General features: G+C 46.0%; 1 protein-coding gene across 3 annotated transcripts in view; it reads left to right on the plus strand.

Moving 5' to 3' along the window:
* The window catches only part of ctif (CBP80/20-dependent translation initiation factor), a 70,308-nt gene extending 51,740 nt beyond the window's left edge, over positions 1-18,568 (plus strand). For all 3 annotated transcript variants that reach the window (XM_028971931.1, XM_028971932.1, XM_028971933.1), the window contains 5 exons: positions 487-988; positions 2,188-2,487; positions 5,660-5,815; positions 12,938-12,991; positions 15,145-18,568. In XM_028971931.1, the coding sequence (XP_028827764.1) occupies positions 487-988; positions 2,188-2,487; positions 5,660-5,815; positions 12,938-12,991; positions 15,145-15,360 (1,228 nt within the window). In that variant the 3' untranslated portion in view covers positions 15,361-18,568. The remainder of the gene's footprint in view (positions 1-486; positions 989-2,187; positions 2,488-5,659; positions 5,816-12,937; positions 12,992-15,144) is intronic.
* The last annotated feature ends 215 nt before the right edge of the window (positions 18,569-18,783 follow it).

The following is an 18,783-nucleotide window of genomic DNA, read 5'->3' on the forward strand; positions in this document are numbered from 1 at the left end:
TTGAGAATTTTTTTATTTTTATTATTTTTTTGAGAGATAGAGAACCTGTCCTTAATCTACAGAATGGAGACGAATTAAAAAGTTCTGCTCTCCTTGTCACAGATTATCCTTTCCTGGCTACTCTACTGGAAATATGGACATCATTCTTCCAAAAACGAAATCCCTCATTTGATATTGATGATTCAGAATTGTAATTCTGTATTCATAGCGGTTACAGGCCTCTTCCTAAAAAATACATTTTTCCTTTATTCAATTTTTAAAGGATTGAAAAGGGTTGAGTGTTTTGTTGAAAATGGCCAGGATGTTACTTCAACCAGTTATTCTCCTGGTGAATTTCAGCTAAAAGATGTGAGAGAGAGAAAAGTGGAGAGACTGTGATAATGCTCAGCAGATGGGTGCCATCGAGTCTCTTGACTGACAGCCTCATTGGCCAGAGTGGCTGTGGCTGGCTGTTATCGTCACGGTAACAGAATCCTATCATTCCAGGAGACAGCACCGACCGCCCGGAGGAGGAGGAAGGTCCCAGACTCCTCAGCACCACCAGCAGCAGCAGCAGCAGCAACAGCAACAGCAGTCTCCCCAGCAACAACACACACAAATACAGCAACAGCCACCCTGTCAGCCTCAACAACAGTCGCAGGGCAATGAGCCGTCATCAGGCAACGGCAGGCCCGGCGCTCGGCCGTTCCAGTCCCAAGGCCCCCGGCAGGGTGGACCCCACCATGGCTACAGCCAGAACCGCCGCTGGCATCACAACCAGAAGTACCAGGGGGCGCCTCCAGGGCCACCGTCCGGGATGCCACACCGTAATGCCAAAGAGACTGAGAATGTGAAAGCTGAGGACGAGAGGACTGAGACATGGAAGGGGCCATGGGACGGCCCCAGCCCAGCCACAGAGGACAAAAGCATCAACAGCCAGGCTGAATGCCCGAAAGTCACCCTTCTGCAGTCTTCCAGAGAGAGGCTCAGGAGGAGACTAAAGGAGAAGGTAAGAACCTCAGTCTCGTCATTAAGCATTAGCATTGTGTGATTTTGAAGTTTTCTTTTTTATTGGACCAGACCGAACTCAGTGGTTGGCTGAGATCTGCATCACTTTAACTATCTTTCAGCCTGGTTTACCCTGTTCAAAAAGCTCTCTACCTGAATGATGACAGAATGATGTCACAACAATGCCAAAAATCTAAAGTTTCATGTTTTAATTTCAGGGCTTTCATGTTTAAATTTCATATGCACTGAATAGCTGGCTAGCATGACTATTGATTGCAGCCTTAAAACACACAATTAATCATGCCTTTATTATTTGCATGTACTACACCCACACTGTAGTCACACACAAATAGAACAAGCATAGATCGAATGTGGACGTGTTTGGTTTTTTGCTCCCAGTCACCTTAACCACAAAGGCGGAGTTTGTCAATGAGGAAGCCAGGCCGATGCATAATTGGGCCGGGGGAGTCCCGCCTCATTAAAAGGAGGTGGTGAGGACGTCTCAGGCAGACTCCTGTCTGGGACGTAAAGGGCTGAAGCAGCAGCAGCAGCGGCCGTCTGGAGCTTTCCGCTGTGTGCTCACTTCTGTAGTGCTGCACTCAGCACCGCATATTTCCTCCCACTATCTCCTCTTCTGTGTGTTGGGGGTGGGGTGTGTGGTGCATATGACAAAAGCTCCTTCTCTACTGCCTGCATTCGCAGCCACGCCGAGGGGCTCCAAACTGGAAGTGGCATCCCCAAACCAGGCCCTGATAGGTTTCATTTATAAGTTTGCACAGAGAGTCCTTCAAGCCTTCATCCAGTCCTTCAGTCGGGTCTAGTGTTAAGCTGTTGGATCGCGGTTTTTCATTTAATGGGTGGTAAATACCGCTTTGCAGGGCCCATGAAAATCTGGCATTGGGCAATATTTAACAAAATATCAGACATTCTGAAATGCTCTCAATCTGGTGATAGTGCAGCACTATGTGCTAAGTGTGATGGCCGTGTAAGGTCAAAGGTGTCTTCAGGATTTGCACAACGACCTTACACTAGCAAACTATGAAGATGCATATCACCACCAGTGTCCGTAGTGTATCATTTTCTTGATATACTACGATATAACTATTATTTTCATTAGGTCTACGTACATTCCACGTATATGTTGCCATATCTGTACAGTACTCCAAGACCCATTGTAAGACCTTATCCCTCTGTGTCTAGGATGAGGTTGAAGTGGTGACAGCGGTTCCTCAGCAGAACCGAATGGACCGCCTGCTGGACATCCTTAACGGCATGAGGGCCAACAGCAGCAGCGTGGATGGCCAGCTCACCTCCTTCATGGAGGAGGCGCAGAGCTCGGCCAACTCAGAGGGGATGCTGTCGGAGATCGTGCGCACCATCTACAACAAGGCCGTCAGCGACCGCAGCTTCGCCGCCACCGCCGCCAAGCTCTGCGACAAGATGGCACTGTTCATGGTGGAGGGCACCAAGTTCAGGTCACTACTGCTCAACATGCTGCAGGTGAGAAGTGCATGAGGCCTAAACATCAGGAATGAAGAAGAATTAAGTGTAGTCGACATAATAATCATTTTTTTATTGGGAAATCCAGAATAAGATTTCCTAATGGCTGGCAGTATTGCACTGAAAAGGTTTAAAGGTCACATTGAAGTGAAATGAACTGGTTCGCATTCATAGTTAATTTAATTTTGTTTTTTGATAAATACCCCCCTGTTCTTTTTATCTTAGTCATTTGCTCCAAAAGCTGCTTGAACATATTCTGCAGATTCTTCTGTATTGTTACCATCAGCCATTCCCATTCTGCCTCAGTCTTGAGTATGAATAATATGTCATTTTATAAGAGTTTGTTAGTACTGATGTGAGTAATGTGCTTTTGTGGGTTTAAAATAGAATTCACTGAATTAATCCGGCTTTACCAATAATTCATCTAACATTGATAATACGAGAGAGAGAAGGAGGTGTTGTCGCCAGACTATAATCATTTGAGGCTGTGTGTGCATTGTGATGATTTTTGTAAAATACATTTTTTGCAATCGTGAACTGAACCTCTCCCTCCGCTCCCTCTCCCAATTTCTCCCTAAAAAGGGATGCGGTATGGTGTTGTAGTGGTTATAGCCAGCCAGCTCCTGTCTGCAGGTGAGTCGCTGTGGTTGGGTGCCAGCGTGCATCCTGGGCCCAGTAATGTCAACACTAACCTGAACAGGCTGGCGCGTGAGGACGACATGATGTCACAGGCACACAGCGTGGCGCGGCACATTGCAGCAGAATGGGCACAAGATGTCACAGCCCAGCCCAACACTGCAGGGCACAGTACATGTCACATGTTAATTTTCACTGCAGCGCAACCTGGCAACGTGACTTCCAAAAAAAGGCCGGCATGACACAGGCGCTGCCTGGAACGGCCCAGCCGGCTGTCTGAGTTCAGAGCGTGGCGCAGCGCAGACCCGGCCGGCCCAACCCAGCCCAGCGGAGCGTCCCTCAGCAGGAGCTGGCGCGCTCCAGCACAGCAGGGTGGCGCAGCCTCCGCCAGGCACAGAGTGGCTCAGCGGGCCGCCGCTGCGCACCGCGGGGTTACCACGTCTCCGAGCCTCGCCCCGCCCCAGAGCCAGACGCTCCGTGTCGTGCAGACAGTCTGCCAGACGTCTCTGAAGCGTTTTTTTTTTCCCGCTTTCTACCCCCCTCTCACTACTCTAAATGTCATCCCACCTGCAGTGCAGCTTCTACCTTCTCACTTCTCGCTGCTACTGTGTCTTTGCCCAGACTCCTTCTTTTGGGCTTAGCATCTTAAGGTGCCATTTTCTCAACTTTGCGGCTGTAATTCTTACGTTTAATAATGAAAGGTACATTATTTTAAAGAATGGAGATCGGAGGTGGGTGTTCTGTGAGTCGATTTTAAACAGATTTATGTTACAGTGTGCAAAACAAAAACCCTTAACCACACAAACTCATGTCATTCCAGCTCGCTCTCTTTCCCTCCTGTCTCCTTTTAAGCTTCCTTTTCCTCCCCAAGGTCCTGACCTCTTCTGTGGTCAGTCTGTGTGTCTGCACACTGCGGCTTTTCTTCCCTCTCTATCTCTGCCTGATGCACGCTATCTCTTTATCTCCTGATCTGTCTCTGTCCCTTTTCTCTTTTCTGACTCTTATCAATCTCTCCGCACGCCTGCTCCCTCTGGGATGGTTTCTCAGCAGGGTCTCACCCCACGGCCTGGCCTCTTCCTCACTAATAGCAGCGACTCTCTTCCTGTCCTCTGCAGCCACTTTATTTCTATTTCTGTCTGTCTCTGCCATTCACATGGACACTGAACATTAAAACAGTCAGTTAAACAAATGCATTTCCTGCTCTCATATCTATTATTTGTAGAGCTCTGCTGATTTCATTGTCTTGCATTAATACACATTATTTAGGGGGTAAAATATGTGCCTTCTGAGTGGTAAATTAAAACACAAAAACCAGCAGTTAGACTACTACCACTATTCCATCCTAGTTACACAGGCATTCCAGTATTCAGTTGTCATCTGGCCGTGGCTTGTCAGCAGACGTGTTTGTGTTTACATGACTGTGACTGAGTGACAAATGCATTCGTCCTTCTCAAGTGGTGTAATATGAGAAAGTTCAGATGAAACTTCATTGGTCAGAAAGTGAAAACAAGGATCACACTATACATAATGTATAGATGTGCCAAGACGATATAAAATAAAAAAACAACACACGTCTGAATAAAAAATTGACTACATAAATAAATCTAAATGGTAGTAGGGAAATGTGTAATAGTAGTGCAACAATGTAGTATGCAATTTGGTGCAATGTCATGAATATATAAACGTGAATATTAAACATTAATTATAAGTTAAAACTGGATGGAAAAAAACATTAAGACAGCCCTTATCTAGCTAAAATGCTAAATATTCTGGTGTGGAGTCCAACTCATTAACTATGGACATTTAGTTTTGGAGTGAACACCAACACCCACACAAATTAATATTGCATCGTTCTGAGTGGCACAGCTGACTTAGCCACCAGAAATCCAAATAATGAATAATGTGTAGGATCTGAAACGCTCTCCCACTCTTGTGATTTTTAATGCCTGCTTTGGATACCCCTGCCTACCTCCTTCAGACTGTATTCACCAGGCACTGAATGACAGGCGTGTGTAGGTGGTTCGCCAGCTTATCCTCACAATGCCTTTAAAATGATACTGGCTGCTGGGGTCACTTTTTGTCCTTTTAATCCAGGTTTTATTTTAGAAGAACTGAGCTTCATCTACTGATTTCTTCAAATATAAATATTTTACACATACACAGGGACACACAGACTGGTGTTTCTGTGGCTTGGTAGATAGATGAGAAGTAGGAGGCAGGCTGAGTGATGTGAAATTTGGATGGGAGGAAAGTCTGTCTCACTCACGTGTGAAGGAGGCATGTTGGATGCCGTGTACATGTTAATGCCTCTCGCACCGTGACCTGACAGGAATTATAAATCTCTCTCGCAGGTCTGCTCTCCAAAAAAAAAACAGTTGCACTGGTCGTAAAGGTGATTGTAATGATGGTTTTGAAGCAGTCAGAAACAGACGTTTTGAATCCACTCAAACAATAACCCAGTTCGTTCATGCAGATAAATCTGATGAACAGACATAGAATAACGCTGGTCTGTGTCTGTTTCTCTTTCACTCTACAGAAGGACTTCACCAGGCGTGAGGAGCTACAGCACACCGATGTGGAGAGCTGGTTGGGCTTCATCACGTTCCTGTGTGAGGTGTTCGGCACCATGCGGAGCAGCGCAGGAGAGCCCTTCAGGGTGCTCGTGTGCCCCATATACACCTGTCTCAGAGAGGTCAGTTTCATCCACGCACCCTGTAATGCAGCGCAGTAGTCCTCTCAGCCTTGCTGAATTGTGGCCTGATAAGTGGCTAGGTGAGGGAGCTTTACACAGCAAGCTTAAGAATGTCACGCATCAGCCATTGTGTAGTAATTAAATGAAAGTTTATTTTATGGTGTATTTATGAGCACATGACATCATGTATGAGTTTTTGTTAGGGTTTAGGGCAAGTGGGATCTGGTAACAACATGATAATTGCAACCTTGATAAGTGTGTACTGTAATAATACCCAATGAAACTAGACTGTTATGTACTGTTCTATAGTATTAAAACCACCAATCTGAATGGGTCCATCACCTGGTTTTATAGTGCTGCTTCTTCACTGGCAGCTGCTTTACAAGTAAGCTGCTGCAGTTTTTAGAATGAGCAATATATACTATAGAGCTTGATTGTCCACACAACCATGGTGCATGTTTATAAAGAATAAAATATTTTCTAATGTTTTACTGTAATAAAGATGTCTTTTTAAAAAGATTAGTAACCTTAACATATTGACAGGACAGTAGACATATATATTGTCACATGTTAATTTGGTTTTGATATCAATTAGCACTAGTATCGATACTTAAATTCCATATGCTGGATCATGGAAATCTCTGTCAGATTACATCACTTTTCAAAAGGCATTGCAGTAGCAGCCCTTGCCCCCGGCCTAATTATTTAAAAAAATTCCTGTGTTTGTTCCCACCCCCCTGTAGTATTGAAAATAGTATCAAGTTCTAAATTTCAGCATTGCGACTACTACGCCTGTTAAGTTGTATAGGTGTTGCTTTATAAAAGTGGTGTGTGCCTACAGTGTGTAGATGTGCTGCATAATCTGCCTGAGCACCGCACAGGCAGACAAGCACCGCAAAAGATGACTGCGGCTATGCCAGCACCTGGTTTCAGCTTCCCTCTGCCCAGGGAGTCGCCATGGAAACCGCAGCGAGCAGAGACACAAACACTCTTTGCTGTGTCGCCAAAAGCAGGAGTTAGAGCTGAAGTCAGAGAGATGGAGGGAGGGGTGGGGTGACTGTAAGGGCAGGTCACTGGTTCAGGAGTAAACAGAACTTTGTGTCAGGCTGGAATATGTCCCAAGAAAGCATAAGCGCAAACTGTCGCTGGCTGCAGCCTCGCTTGAGTGGAGAAAGAAAAACCGGGCAGCAGTGTACGTAAATGTCAGCGGAAATTATGCAAACAAGCTCAGAGCTTTATGCTCACAATTTCTTGTGCTGGATTAGCCCAGATGGGTGCCGGTGTGAGTTTGACAAGGTCAGAGATCAAGGAAATCATCGAAGGTGTAGCGCATGAAGCCAGTCAGGTTACTAGTTACTACAACTTATGTTCAGTGGACCGCCTGCCCACCCCCTGAACCCCCCGCAAATAGACAAATGACACTGTCAGGAAGTCATTGACGTGGTATTGTGCTGTGGTTTGGTTCCATTTAAATTATTAACAAATTGATACACTGAGTGATCGATCAGATGCACATATTCCCGTGGTGCCACGGGTTTCCTCGTGGCTTTAAGAAATTATTTGGTTTTAAGAAATTACTGATATGGAGGGAGTGAGAACAAAACACAGAACAAGGTTATGGGTAAACTTTGCATCCACTAGAGGGCAGTTCAGAGACCAAAGAAAACAGCAAACATGCCAATGGTGGAAATGTTTCGTGATCGTGATTGAGGATTTTGGAAGCTGCTTTTTACCGTTGTGTGAAACCTCTCTTTGCACAGTTCCCCCCATTTCTTGTTTGGGAATTTCTGTAACTATTAGCTATTGCTCCTCTATGATTTACATCATCAAGCTTGCCGAACACAGACTTTCAGTATCCATCTTTAACACTGAGCCTTCATGAGTCCTTACTGTCATTCTTTATGTTGAGTTTTTCTTTTCTTTTACTAATTTGTCCAACAAATACTTGTCCTGACCTTTTCATTTCTATATTAGCTGAGATAAGATAAGATCATTGATCCACACTGGGAACACGTTCCTTGCTACACCAGCCTAATAGAAATATATATATATATATACAGCAAGAGAAAGAATTGAGCACTGGAGATCTCCTGTCTGTGTTATCAGAGCCTCCTGATCCATCACACCCACCCACGTGCACAACACGCCCGGCTCCTCTGGAATGAAGAGCCTGGTGGCTGCGCCGCCGCACCGGTGTTGGTTTGGAGGTATTATTTTAACATTCAGGTTTTCTGTGATGCGTGAGTCTGGGCGTAGGTTCAAAGAGAATCTCATAGCGGCGCCTTGGATTCATGCCTGGATGGGGCGGGGTCAGGAGATGTGGGCAGGGCCTGTGTGTGTCCTCTGTGACACACTTGTGATCATCATGCACACTATGAGAAAACACATTATGAGAAAACAGGAGGGATTTTGTACTGGAGTAATAGTGAGAGATTAAAAATTCCTTTGCTGTGCCACCCCCGACTCCCATTTCCTTCTCTCTGTCTTTCTCAAGCACACATGTTCGTGTGTGCATGATGTCTCTCGCTTCCCTCAGCAGGAAGTTGAGGTTGTCCTCGGTGGAGAAACTCTCTCTCTGTGGTCGAGGTGTGAAATCAGAAAGGCGCCCACCCACACACGGCTGCTGCCAGAGAGAGAGAGAGAGAGAGAGACTGAATGAGTGAATGAAAGTGAGAGAGGTGGCATAGCCGGGATCAGAAAATGGGTGCAGTTGACGTTGTACATTGTCCTGTTTAATCAGCCTTAGCGCTGGTAATGCAGAAATGTGACACGCACACTTCACACACAATGCACACTCATATACACACACTCGCCCAACCCAGGTAATCAGAGGAAGAGAGCAGTAGCAAAGGCCGTGTCCCAACATGCACGTAGCATCGCAGCATGCCAGCAGCAACTCTGTCTAATCCTGTGTGTGTGTGTGTGTCCTCTTTCCTTTCATCATTTTACACACACGTGTTCAGAGACTGATTCAGACGTCAACTTGTGTTTCAGTGAATTGATGTTAGCATGTGCATCTGTGCGGCCAGGCCCACGTCGGCCGCAGTGCCTCCTTGTTCCAGGTGCGATGCTGGAGCCCCGAGCTCGGCGGCACCGGCCCGACCGGTTTACCTAATTACAGGTGCGTTATCTGCACCTCTGTCTGTACATGACAGGTGTATAGAGAGGGGGGATAATGAGCATGAAAGATGGCTGAGGATTGTGAAAGAGTTCGGCGTTGGTGGAAAAGATGCGCTGGGGGCATCCTCGTCCCACCGTGGCGGAATGAGATGCTGGAATAGGAACGACGCACGTTTCTTTGCATGCAAAGTATCCTCTCAGTGTGTGCGAGAGAGACAGAGAGAGAGAGAAAGTTGGTAGAATGTGCAACTCGAGCCATGTCCTCTCCCTGGCCAAGGTCTCAGGGGACATCATTATGGGATGTCTCACACAGGGTTTAAAGCGCAGGTCTCTGTGGACTAAAATGAAACCCTTAAATAATTACACTGGACCACCGGGGCTGCACAATGCGCAGTCCCCTTCCAGTTGTGTAACCAAACACAGGAGCAGACAACAACCATGAATAATAACAATTCATTTCATGTTGTCAGGGCAGATGGGAATATGTGTGTTTTTATTGTTTATTGGTTCTACTGTTCAATCACATTAATGTTTTAGAATAAAATAGCAAAATCTTACATTTTGAGTACTAGGCAGGGCCAATTTGGACATGGTAAAGAAGCTAAATACAAAGCGTAAAAATGACAAAATACAAGTGTAAATACACAAATGAAACGACCATAAGGAATAATACACAGTGTATTATTGTGATTTGTGCCACGGTTTATCCTCCTATAGCCAAAATCTTCATCTTCTCCATAATGAAATAGTTCTGTGTTCTCCGTAATGAAACTGTCTTATTCTGGCAGCAGCTGGTCGTGAGATGACAACATAATAAGGCAGAATTCGACAGCGCTATTATCGTGCGAGATCGTCTCTCGCAGCCAATCAAAATGCCAGAATGGCACAGCGAAATTGATTGAAATGTGAAGGAATTATTCTTTGCCTTTCCTGTTCTTTTTTCCTCATGTGGCAGTTATGTAATTTTTTTAGAATAAAACCCATACATAAATGAAACTAAAGTGCATATATTACTTGGTAGAAATGTTTTTTTTAATGTCTTTGGAGGCAAATGACTACATTATCATCTTCTAAACCTGATCATTTTAGAACTGGATACCATTATTTGTATTGTTATTATCAAATTTTTGTCAAATTTTTTGTCAAAATGCAAAGATCATTTAGGAATATTTGCAATCCTCCAATCAAGATTTTGTTATTTAATTTTGAAAGGTATTTTCAGTTGTTTGAAGTTTGGTGGAGCGCGGTTAGGGCCCGGGGTCGTTCTGCAGCCTCTGTCTGCTTACTGTCAGTCTAATTGGGCATCGTATGTGAGACGGGACGGGCTGTCTGCCTGAGCCACTTTACTGGCTCTGTGCTGATATTCCTGCGTAGGTGCTGCAGTGTCATTCGCTAAAGGCCCTTCAGTACTCGCTTTAGCACAGAAATAAGAAGTGGCCTGTTGCTTAAAGCGGCTCGATTAGACAGTGGCTTCATGTTAAAACAGCCTCGCCATGTTGGCTTTTTTTGCAAGCGAGGTTGGACTGAGAAGCAGTCGGGCTATTTCCTGCTCTTCTGAGACTTAATTACTCTCCGGCCTGTCAACCATGTTGGTCAGACAGTGTCCAGGCCTTCCCCGCCATGCTTTGATCATCCCTCTCGGAGAGAGAGGCCCCCGCCCCGCTCTAAAGGGGTGCCTGTGTCGTGCCTGCCCGCTTCTTGCTGTTGGCGGATCTGCGAGTCGTCTCGCTGGATCTCCCGAGGCCCAGACAGACAAATACACAACCGCCCCGGCCCAGAGGAGCAAGGCTCTCCGGTGTCACACATCCGAAACACACACACACACACACACACACACAGAATGTGGCTTTGATATTTTTTTTTTCTCTAGTTGAGTTAAACCAGATTTATTTATTAAGTAAACACATGCCACACAGTCCACGACCAGTGAAATCTTTTAATTAGCCACTGCGGTAAGGGCGGGAAAGTCACACGCCGGAAATGAAGAGAATACGTTTCATCAGGCGTCATCGAAGAGCTCGGCATTTGATCATTGCCATTTTAATGTCTGCATTATGTTAATGTACGACAAAGCCGGGCCGCATGTGCGCAAGCGAGTTCCAGTGGCTAAAAATATAAAGGCGCCGCGGCTTTGATGGAACTGAGCTCTGCTGCCTTTTATAATGCCACTCCCGTACCTCCTGCAGGAAAAGGGGGTCTGGAAAAGAGCGATTTTCACTCTCCTGTTTATGGAACAGCAGGGGTCCGCGTTTGATGCGCTCGCTTGCTGTCTGCCAGCCTGTTTCTTGTGTTCTCCTGCCATTTCAGCGTCTTTAGAGTGAAATATTTATTGTCAGGCTTTACTCATATTTGCACATTCTTGTGCACGCACACTAGGGAAAAAAAGGCATGTACGACATGTACAGGTGAACATACATTAACGCATGCAGAGACCGTGGATTACCTGCCTGAATAGGCAGGATTAAAAATGTAGTAGGGCTCCATACCATGTGACTTTCTAATAGCCGATTCTTTTTCTTGGCTTTCTGTAGTTCTGTGTATAAAGAGGAAGATTTATGTAGAAGAAGCTGGAGATGTGTAAAGTTGTTTTGAGTGACAGCTGAGCAAGACGACCCCTGGACCCAAATCTTAAATGAAGCCGGTCAACTTCGCTTATTGCACTGGCTTATAAAATGTACTCTTCTGATATTCTAAAAAAATGAAATATTTGCCCGGATTTAAAGCCAATAATGAATCCAGGTTTGGGAAGCCCTTGAAGAAATGTGAAGTGACCTTGGTGTTCAAATAGTTGTATGCATGATTAAGTGTGTGGAGAAGGCAGCAATGCAAGAGAAGAGGTTTGGCTATTTAAGTTCATTTGTTTGGGGGTCTTAATGTGCCGCAGTTCACCCCATGCGACCCCCCCCCCCCCCCCCTCACACCCTCTATTGTCCCAGCGGCTCTGCGCCCCCAGCGCCAGGAGACGGGCCCTCGAAATCAGTTTATCCCTCACCGAGGAGCCCGTCCCATCTGTTGCCACTTAGGTAATTCCCTTCGGGTCGGGAAGCAGGGCCAAAAGCCAGAGTTGCCCTGGGGGGAGCGGTGGGCACCCAGCGAGTACAGAGGGATTATCTGCAAACTGCTCTATCCAGCTATTTAAAAATCATGCACACGCAAATAAACCGTGCTGGTGTTATAGCTCATGATAACAGCCTGACTTATAAACAGTTTGATATATTCTAGAAAGTAAATTGTACCCAGACCCTGGTAAAAAATCTACATGTAAATTATTTGATGTTTATCTATTCTAAATGTAGTAGAATAGATGTTTTACATGTATCTGCAGTATCACTGACTCAGAACTATGGTTCAGTCTCAATCTGGGGGCTGAACCCTTCAGAGGAGGGCAGAGAAAGATTTGTCACATTATTCCTTCACACCCTGACATCCCATCATTTATCGAATACATTTTTTTTTTCAGAACATGGCTGTTGATGTAAAAGAATGTTGACAGAGTAAAAGTTGGAGTAATAACCTCTAGGTTGGACTGTCAAGGCCAGGAGACTGCAGCCTTTGAAAAATGTGGCCCGAGATGGCAAAACCTCTGTCAAGGTGTCCATGTGGAGTCGAACCATTCTCAGCATGAAGCAAAGTCTAGTTCATCACATTTTAGGTCAACCAACCCACTTGGACACATATTGCAGTGGTGGCCTAGCGGTTAAAGAAGCGGCCTCGTAATCAGAAGGTTGTGGGTTCGAATCCCGATCCGCCAAGGTGCCACTGAGCAAAGCACCGTCCCCACACACTGCTCCCCGGGCGCTGGTCATGGCTGCCCACTGCTCACTCAGGGTGATGGGTTAAATGCAGAGGACAAATTTCACTGTGTGCACCGTGTGCTGTGCTGCTGTGTATCACATGTGACAATCACTTCACTTTCTTTCTTTCTCTCTTTCTTGAGTCTGTTTCTTCCACTTTTCCTGTGGACACTCTCCCTCATCACTGCTGTTTCTGTATCCGTGGCAGCTGCTGGAGTCGCCGGAGGTGAAGGAAGATGCCGTCCTCTGCTGCTCGATGGAGGTAAGTCTGTCCTCCATCTGTCCGTCAGACGGATGTCAGCATAATTAATCATTAATGTTGTGTAACCTCACTGGTTTCCTTGATCATTCGAAAAAGTATTACATTATTGTTTTAATGTTGAGTCTCTGACCCAGCTCTCTGCCCAGTTACACACTTTAATGCCAGACTCCTCACCCACGTATCTTCCCATAAACGTATCTCCCTCTACCTGCTCCCACTTCCATCCATCCACGTTGGTGAAGATTATTTGCGTTAAAGAACCCCCTCTGAAGTCACCCGGAGTTCACATGCAGCCTTTCGTGGCTACGTGATCGGATTTCTGAACATTGCGTAGCCGAGGCGGCGGGAGCGAGGATCCGGGCGGGTGGGGAGCAGGTGAGCTGAGGGTGAGGGAAGAACCCGGGGAGCGCGAGTGAAGCTTGTTCTTGTTGTGGTGATGCGCCGAGCCAGCCTCATGAATTAAAGAGGCAGGGAGACAGGGTGAGCCGGAGGAGGGCTGCCGTCCTGGCGCTGCAGATGGGTGTTTGTGTGTGAGGATTGTGACAGTCGGATGCAGGGTGAGAAGAGGTGAACTTTTGATGAAGTAGAAGCAACAGAAGGACCTTGTTCTCTCTCTCTATCTCTGACACAAACACGCTCAGGAACATACCCAGCATAGCACTCGTGCATTAACATGAGTAGACGCGCGCACACACACACACACCCACACACACACACACACCCTTCCATTCACAGTCATTGGCCTTTACAGTTTTGTTAGTACAGTAGAGCGATTGATCTGGTCACAGTTGATTTTGAAGTGTATATATAGTTTCTGTGGGCTATATTTTCAAGGATTCTCTACTATTTAGTTTAGTGTTTAAGATTCTGCTAACAGAGATCACAAGAGAAGCCAAGAGTGTGAAATGCTGCCATCACAGCAAAAAAATCCCTGATTTGCAGAGACTCAAATGTTCCTTTGTTTGCCTGCTTATTACATAACCTCACGTGTGTTATTTCATGGTCCTGTGTCTTCAGTTTTATTCTGCAAGGTGAGTAGGTGTGTACTTTTGACTGGTTGTGTAGAATATTGTAGGGTGGTAGTAGCCTAGTGGGTAACACACTCGCCTGTGAACCAGAAGACCCAGGTTCAAATCCCACTTACTACCATTGTGTCCCTGAGCAAGACACTTAACCTTAAATTGCTCCAGGGAGACTGTCCCTGTAACTACTGATTGTAAGTTACTCTGGATAAATGCGTCTGATAAATGCTGTAAATGTAAAATTTTGGAATTATTATGATATCATCATTATCATGGGTCACGAGAATCTGTTATATCAGAGTCTAGGGGAATCAAAGGCATAAACAAAAACAGACTTTGCCAAATTAAAATATGATGTATAAATCGTATTTATACGTTTATGTACAAAGGCAAGAACAATAAAGCAAACAGCAATAAACCGAAAAGGAAAGTCTCCATGATACCTCAGGAACTCCAGCTGTCCGTCTCGGGGCATCACCCTGAATGGAGCGGAGGCGTTGTGTGTAAGCGAGGGCGGCGGTCTTCGGCCGGAGGTGGACAGGCGGCAGCAACTGATCGAAAAGCGCGCTCTTCGAACGTGACCCCCCCTCTGGGTGAAGAAAGTGGCCTCGTTTTAAAAGGCCGGGTTCCTGTCTCACCGTTGCAATAACTGAACAGTTACGCCACCCTCTGGTTCTGAAAGAGAAGGAGCACAGGCAACACAAAGACCAACAAAAAACACATACGAACGTAACGTAATGCATCGTAGTGTGGTGATTGTCTTAGACAAATGTGAGATGACAAGTGAGATGTTCCTGGGCTCCTTGGTCTCCTCCGTAGTCTCCAAAGTGGTAGAGAGTGAGAGACAGGCTGTCTGTCAGGTTGGCTGGACGACCAAAGGAAGTGGCCTATAGAGCCACCATACAATGAGCAGCGCTGCGGCTCAGACTGGCATCTGTTTGTGTGTCCCCGAGCTACGTCGCCATCCTTTTGTCCCCACCGCGCCACACCGCCACGACACCCCATGACTAATCCGAGACGCCCCTCAGCCCTTCCAAGATTTAACCTCTGACTCCTACCCTCTTTCACCGCTCTGCCTCTCATTCTTTTCTTCTTTCTCCCCCGTCTGCCCCTCTCGCTGTGTGGCGGCAGCTGCAGAGCACCGGGCGCCTGCTGGAGGAGCAGCTGCCGGAGATGATGACGGAGCTGCTGGCGGCGGCGCGGGACAAGATGCTGTGCCCCTCAGAGTCGCGGCTGACCCGGTCGCTGCTCATGGAGATCATCGAGCTGCACGCCCACCACTGGGGACCCCTGGAGGACCTGACCACACAGTACTACAACAGGACCATCCAGAAGCTGACTGCGTGACCCACCCCCAAAATGCACACGCTGGGGACGGGGGAGGCGGCGCACGGCATGAGGGGAGGCAGTCAGACTTGGGCTCACTCACACAGAATCGCGTATGCATCAACACTGCCTCACTTCCAATGAAATAATTCCAAGGTTGACACTGATTCAGACAGATAACACAAACGCACACATGCACAAACTGTACACAAAGGCAGTTATTGCGTTCATAAGCCGTAAAAGTAAACATGTTCATAAACACACACACACACACACATATATGCAAACAGCAGGCAAAGACAGATACCCACACGCCTCCGCAGCGAAAACCACTCACACCTCCATTTGCATCTCGCATTTGAGTCCCTTTACACACACCAAATCAGACACAGACGCGTCAATAAACCGCAGACAGAGGCAATTTTCATACAGCTACCGTGCGTGACGCGCAGCATGGTGGTGCGCACGCATATACACAGGTATGTGAACTGGACAACACTGAAACCACTTTCTGGAGGCCATGCTGTCAACTGATTCATTTTTGTCTACTGCTCCCCGCGTCCAGATTCCTCACACACATGCCCAGTGCTTTAGGTGGACAGTAGGACAGTTGGACCATGAACCCCATGAAAATCAACCTGCAACCAGACCAAAACCAGCGAGAAATCCACCAACAGCACCAGTGTAGCACATTAATGATAATATCAAAGCTTTATATTATCAGAATAGTTTTATTTATGCAACGGGACAAGACATGTTACTCCTACCAAATACTACACTCACAATTTTAGGTCATACCACACCTAGTAGACGGGGGTCAACCTGACTGACTGTTCTGAAGCTTCGTTTGTTGATTAGATGATTAGTTGGTTCGGTTCCTTGGGCCACTTTTGTAACCAGATGATCAGTGTTATTCTTTGTGGTTTCGCTGTGGTTGCTGCCGAGCGTATCTAAGCAGACAAAGCCAGACAGACAGGTGTTTGGAGACACACACAGGCGCAAGCTCAAAAACACAAATGCAGAGCAACACACAAAGAACGCATCACTCACACACACCCACACACCCACGCACAGAGATGCAGAAGTCGCTTCCCCTCTCTCTCCCTCTGTTGTGGGCAGGGAGGTGCACGCCACCCCAGCGAGCGCTCTGGCCAGACAAAAGCGAGCACGTGGAGCGAGGGAGAGGAGCGAGGGCGAGAGAATAGAGGCACAGCAGCCGTCCTCTCAGGAACACAGAAAGTCCAAAAACCGGGAGCAGGCCGCTTTTGTGTTCGTGTGCCAACCGCCTTCCCTCCATCCTCCCCCCACCCGCCTCCGCCGTCCCCCCACCACTCTCATCCCGCTCCTCAGACAGGCAAATGCTGTGTCGCCGGTGGTGTCTAGGAGCACGTCTGGGACAGGACACACACACACACACACACACACACACACACCCCTGTGGCCCTTTGTGTGACTCCCACCCCAGCCATCCACTGTCTCAGCCTGCCTCGAGGTGGCAGATGGCTGCTGCAGACTTACACATACACACACACACACACACACACACACCCCTTAGCCCTGTTTACCGCTCAGGGGGTGGTGTGGTCAGCGTTGGGGCACAGGGCCACATCGGCGGAGTGTTAGGGATGGGGTCAAGCGGCCTTCCTTCGTGGAGCTGCTTTTGTCGTCCATGTCCTTTACGTTCCAGGTTTTTAGTTTCTTTGCTCTTCAGAGCAGTGCTTGTCCATGGCTTGTCATCCTTGTTTATGATCTAATTGTAATTATTAATATTACTATTACTGTATTATTATTTTGATCTCTTTTTTTAAGGTGAATGTGTATGATATTTTAGATAGACCTCTTGCACAGGTTGATTTATTTTGCACTGTTTTAAGGCAATTGCTTTAAAAGTCAATATGAGGAAGAAAAAGCATTATGCTAATTGAAAAGTGGATATTGGATCGCATTAAAGCCTCCATAGCCGGCAAGAGTTTGGTGTGATATGGAAAACTTTTTTTTTTGGCTGCAGGTTGTCCAAGAGTGGCCTTGTAAACTACCACAGTTTTAGAATATTGTGTTTGACGTCCAGCCCGAAGGCCCAGCGCAGTCGTCTTGCAGAAGGATGAATAAGTTATAGTATAAAAAAAACTAATTAAAATGCGTAAACAGAAACTCTTAACAAGCATGAGTATAAAGCGCTTTGACATGGCTTCTGTAAGCGCCATTTTGCAGTTGACATTTTTGCAAGTCTTGTGCATATGAATATTAAATATATTTACTTTTAACATGGGAACATGGATATACAATTGGTTTATTTGTGGATGATAATGAAATCATTTTACATTATAGCTGGTGTGTGTCCATTGCTCTGGCTTTGGCAAAAATAATAATAATAACAACTGTATTATAATACTGACATACTCAGCCTGTCAGCTTTTATCAGGCTACCTGTAATCCTGAATGTGTTACAAATTTTGGATATGTGACAATGAAGCACCCCACAAGAGGGATGATGTTGAAGGACAGGTGGGGATTTGAATAGCAGGAGGCCTTCAGCTCATGCATTATGTAGTTTTGAGCTACACACACACACACACACACACACACACACACACACACACACACACACACACAGAAGCCTACAACATCTCCGGGTCTCTCAGCGAATCTCGCTCAGCAGGTTTGTGTTTTCGTTTGTATTTTTCTTCTGTCTTGCATCAAGAATCCAAAATGTATCGTTAGGTGTATGCATAGCAAGTTTGGTGAAGAGCACAACAACGCGTTGTCAGCACAACCAAACCATGTATGTACTTGCCTGCTTTTTTTTTTCTTGTATTATTATTATTATTGTTATTGTAGAGTTTTATTTAATAATTTTAGGTTTGGTTTTAAATGGGTTCATTTAAAACATTTTAAATGGACCATTACACTATCAGTACCAACATGCTTGTGTAAGTGTGTTATGGAGCTCTGTCCAGTTTTTTAATGCCGCAGCTTCTTGCAGAGACCCCGGCTCCTCTGCCGAAATGACCTTCATCTTTGACCCCGGGGCCACCAGCGCCCTTTGACCTGTGTGGTCACATGACCCACCAGACTATTGAATGCAGATCACCTTCATTTGCATCGTGTTGTTATTCCAGTGGTGCATTATGAAGAAACGGAGACCCCTGTGAATGAATAAGCTGTAGAAGTGGTCATCAGTGAGGTTTTTTTATGCAACGAAAAAATAAACTGAAGTTGGAAAAAAGGATTTTCCTTTATGTGTGGTGTTTATATGTGTGATTTTACACTGTAATGATTTAATGAATTAAAGTTGTACAGTTGTGAGAGTGGCAGCTGCAGGAGCTTTTGACCTCTTTGTCTTTGCAGGTGTTTTTTTTATGTTATAAGGTGAAATCATAATTGTTGTTTTTATGTTTATTTGCTATTTAAGACCAGCTGTGTTAAGTGCAGTCTTGGTTTGAA

Source organism: Denticeps clupeoides, chromosome 3 (genome assembly GCF_900700375.1).
Source record: "Denticeps clupeoides chromosome 3, fDenClu1.1, whole genome shotgun sequence".
In the NCBI taxonomy this organism is placed as follows: Eukaryota; Metazoa; Chordata; class Actinopteri; order Clupeiformes; family Denticipitidae; genus Denticeps; species Denticeps clupeoides.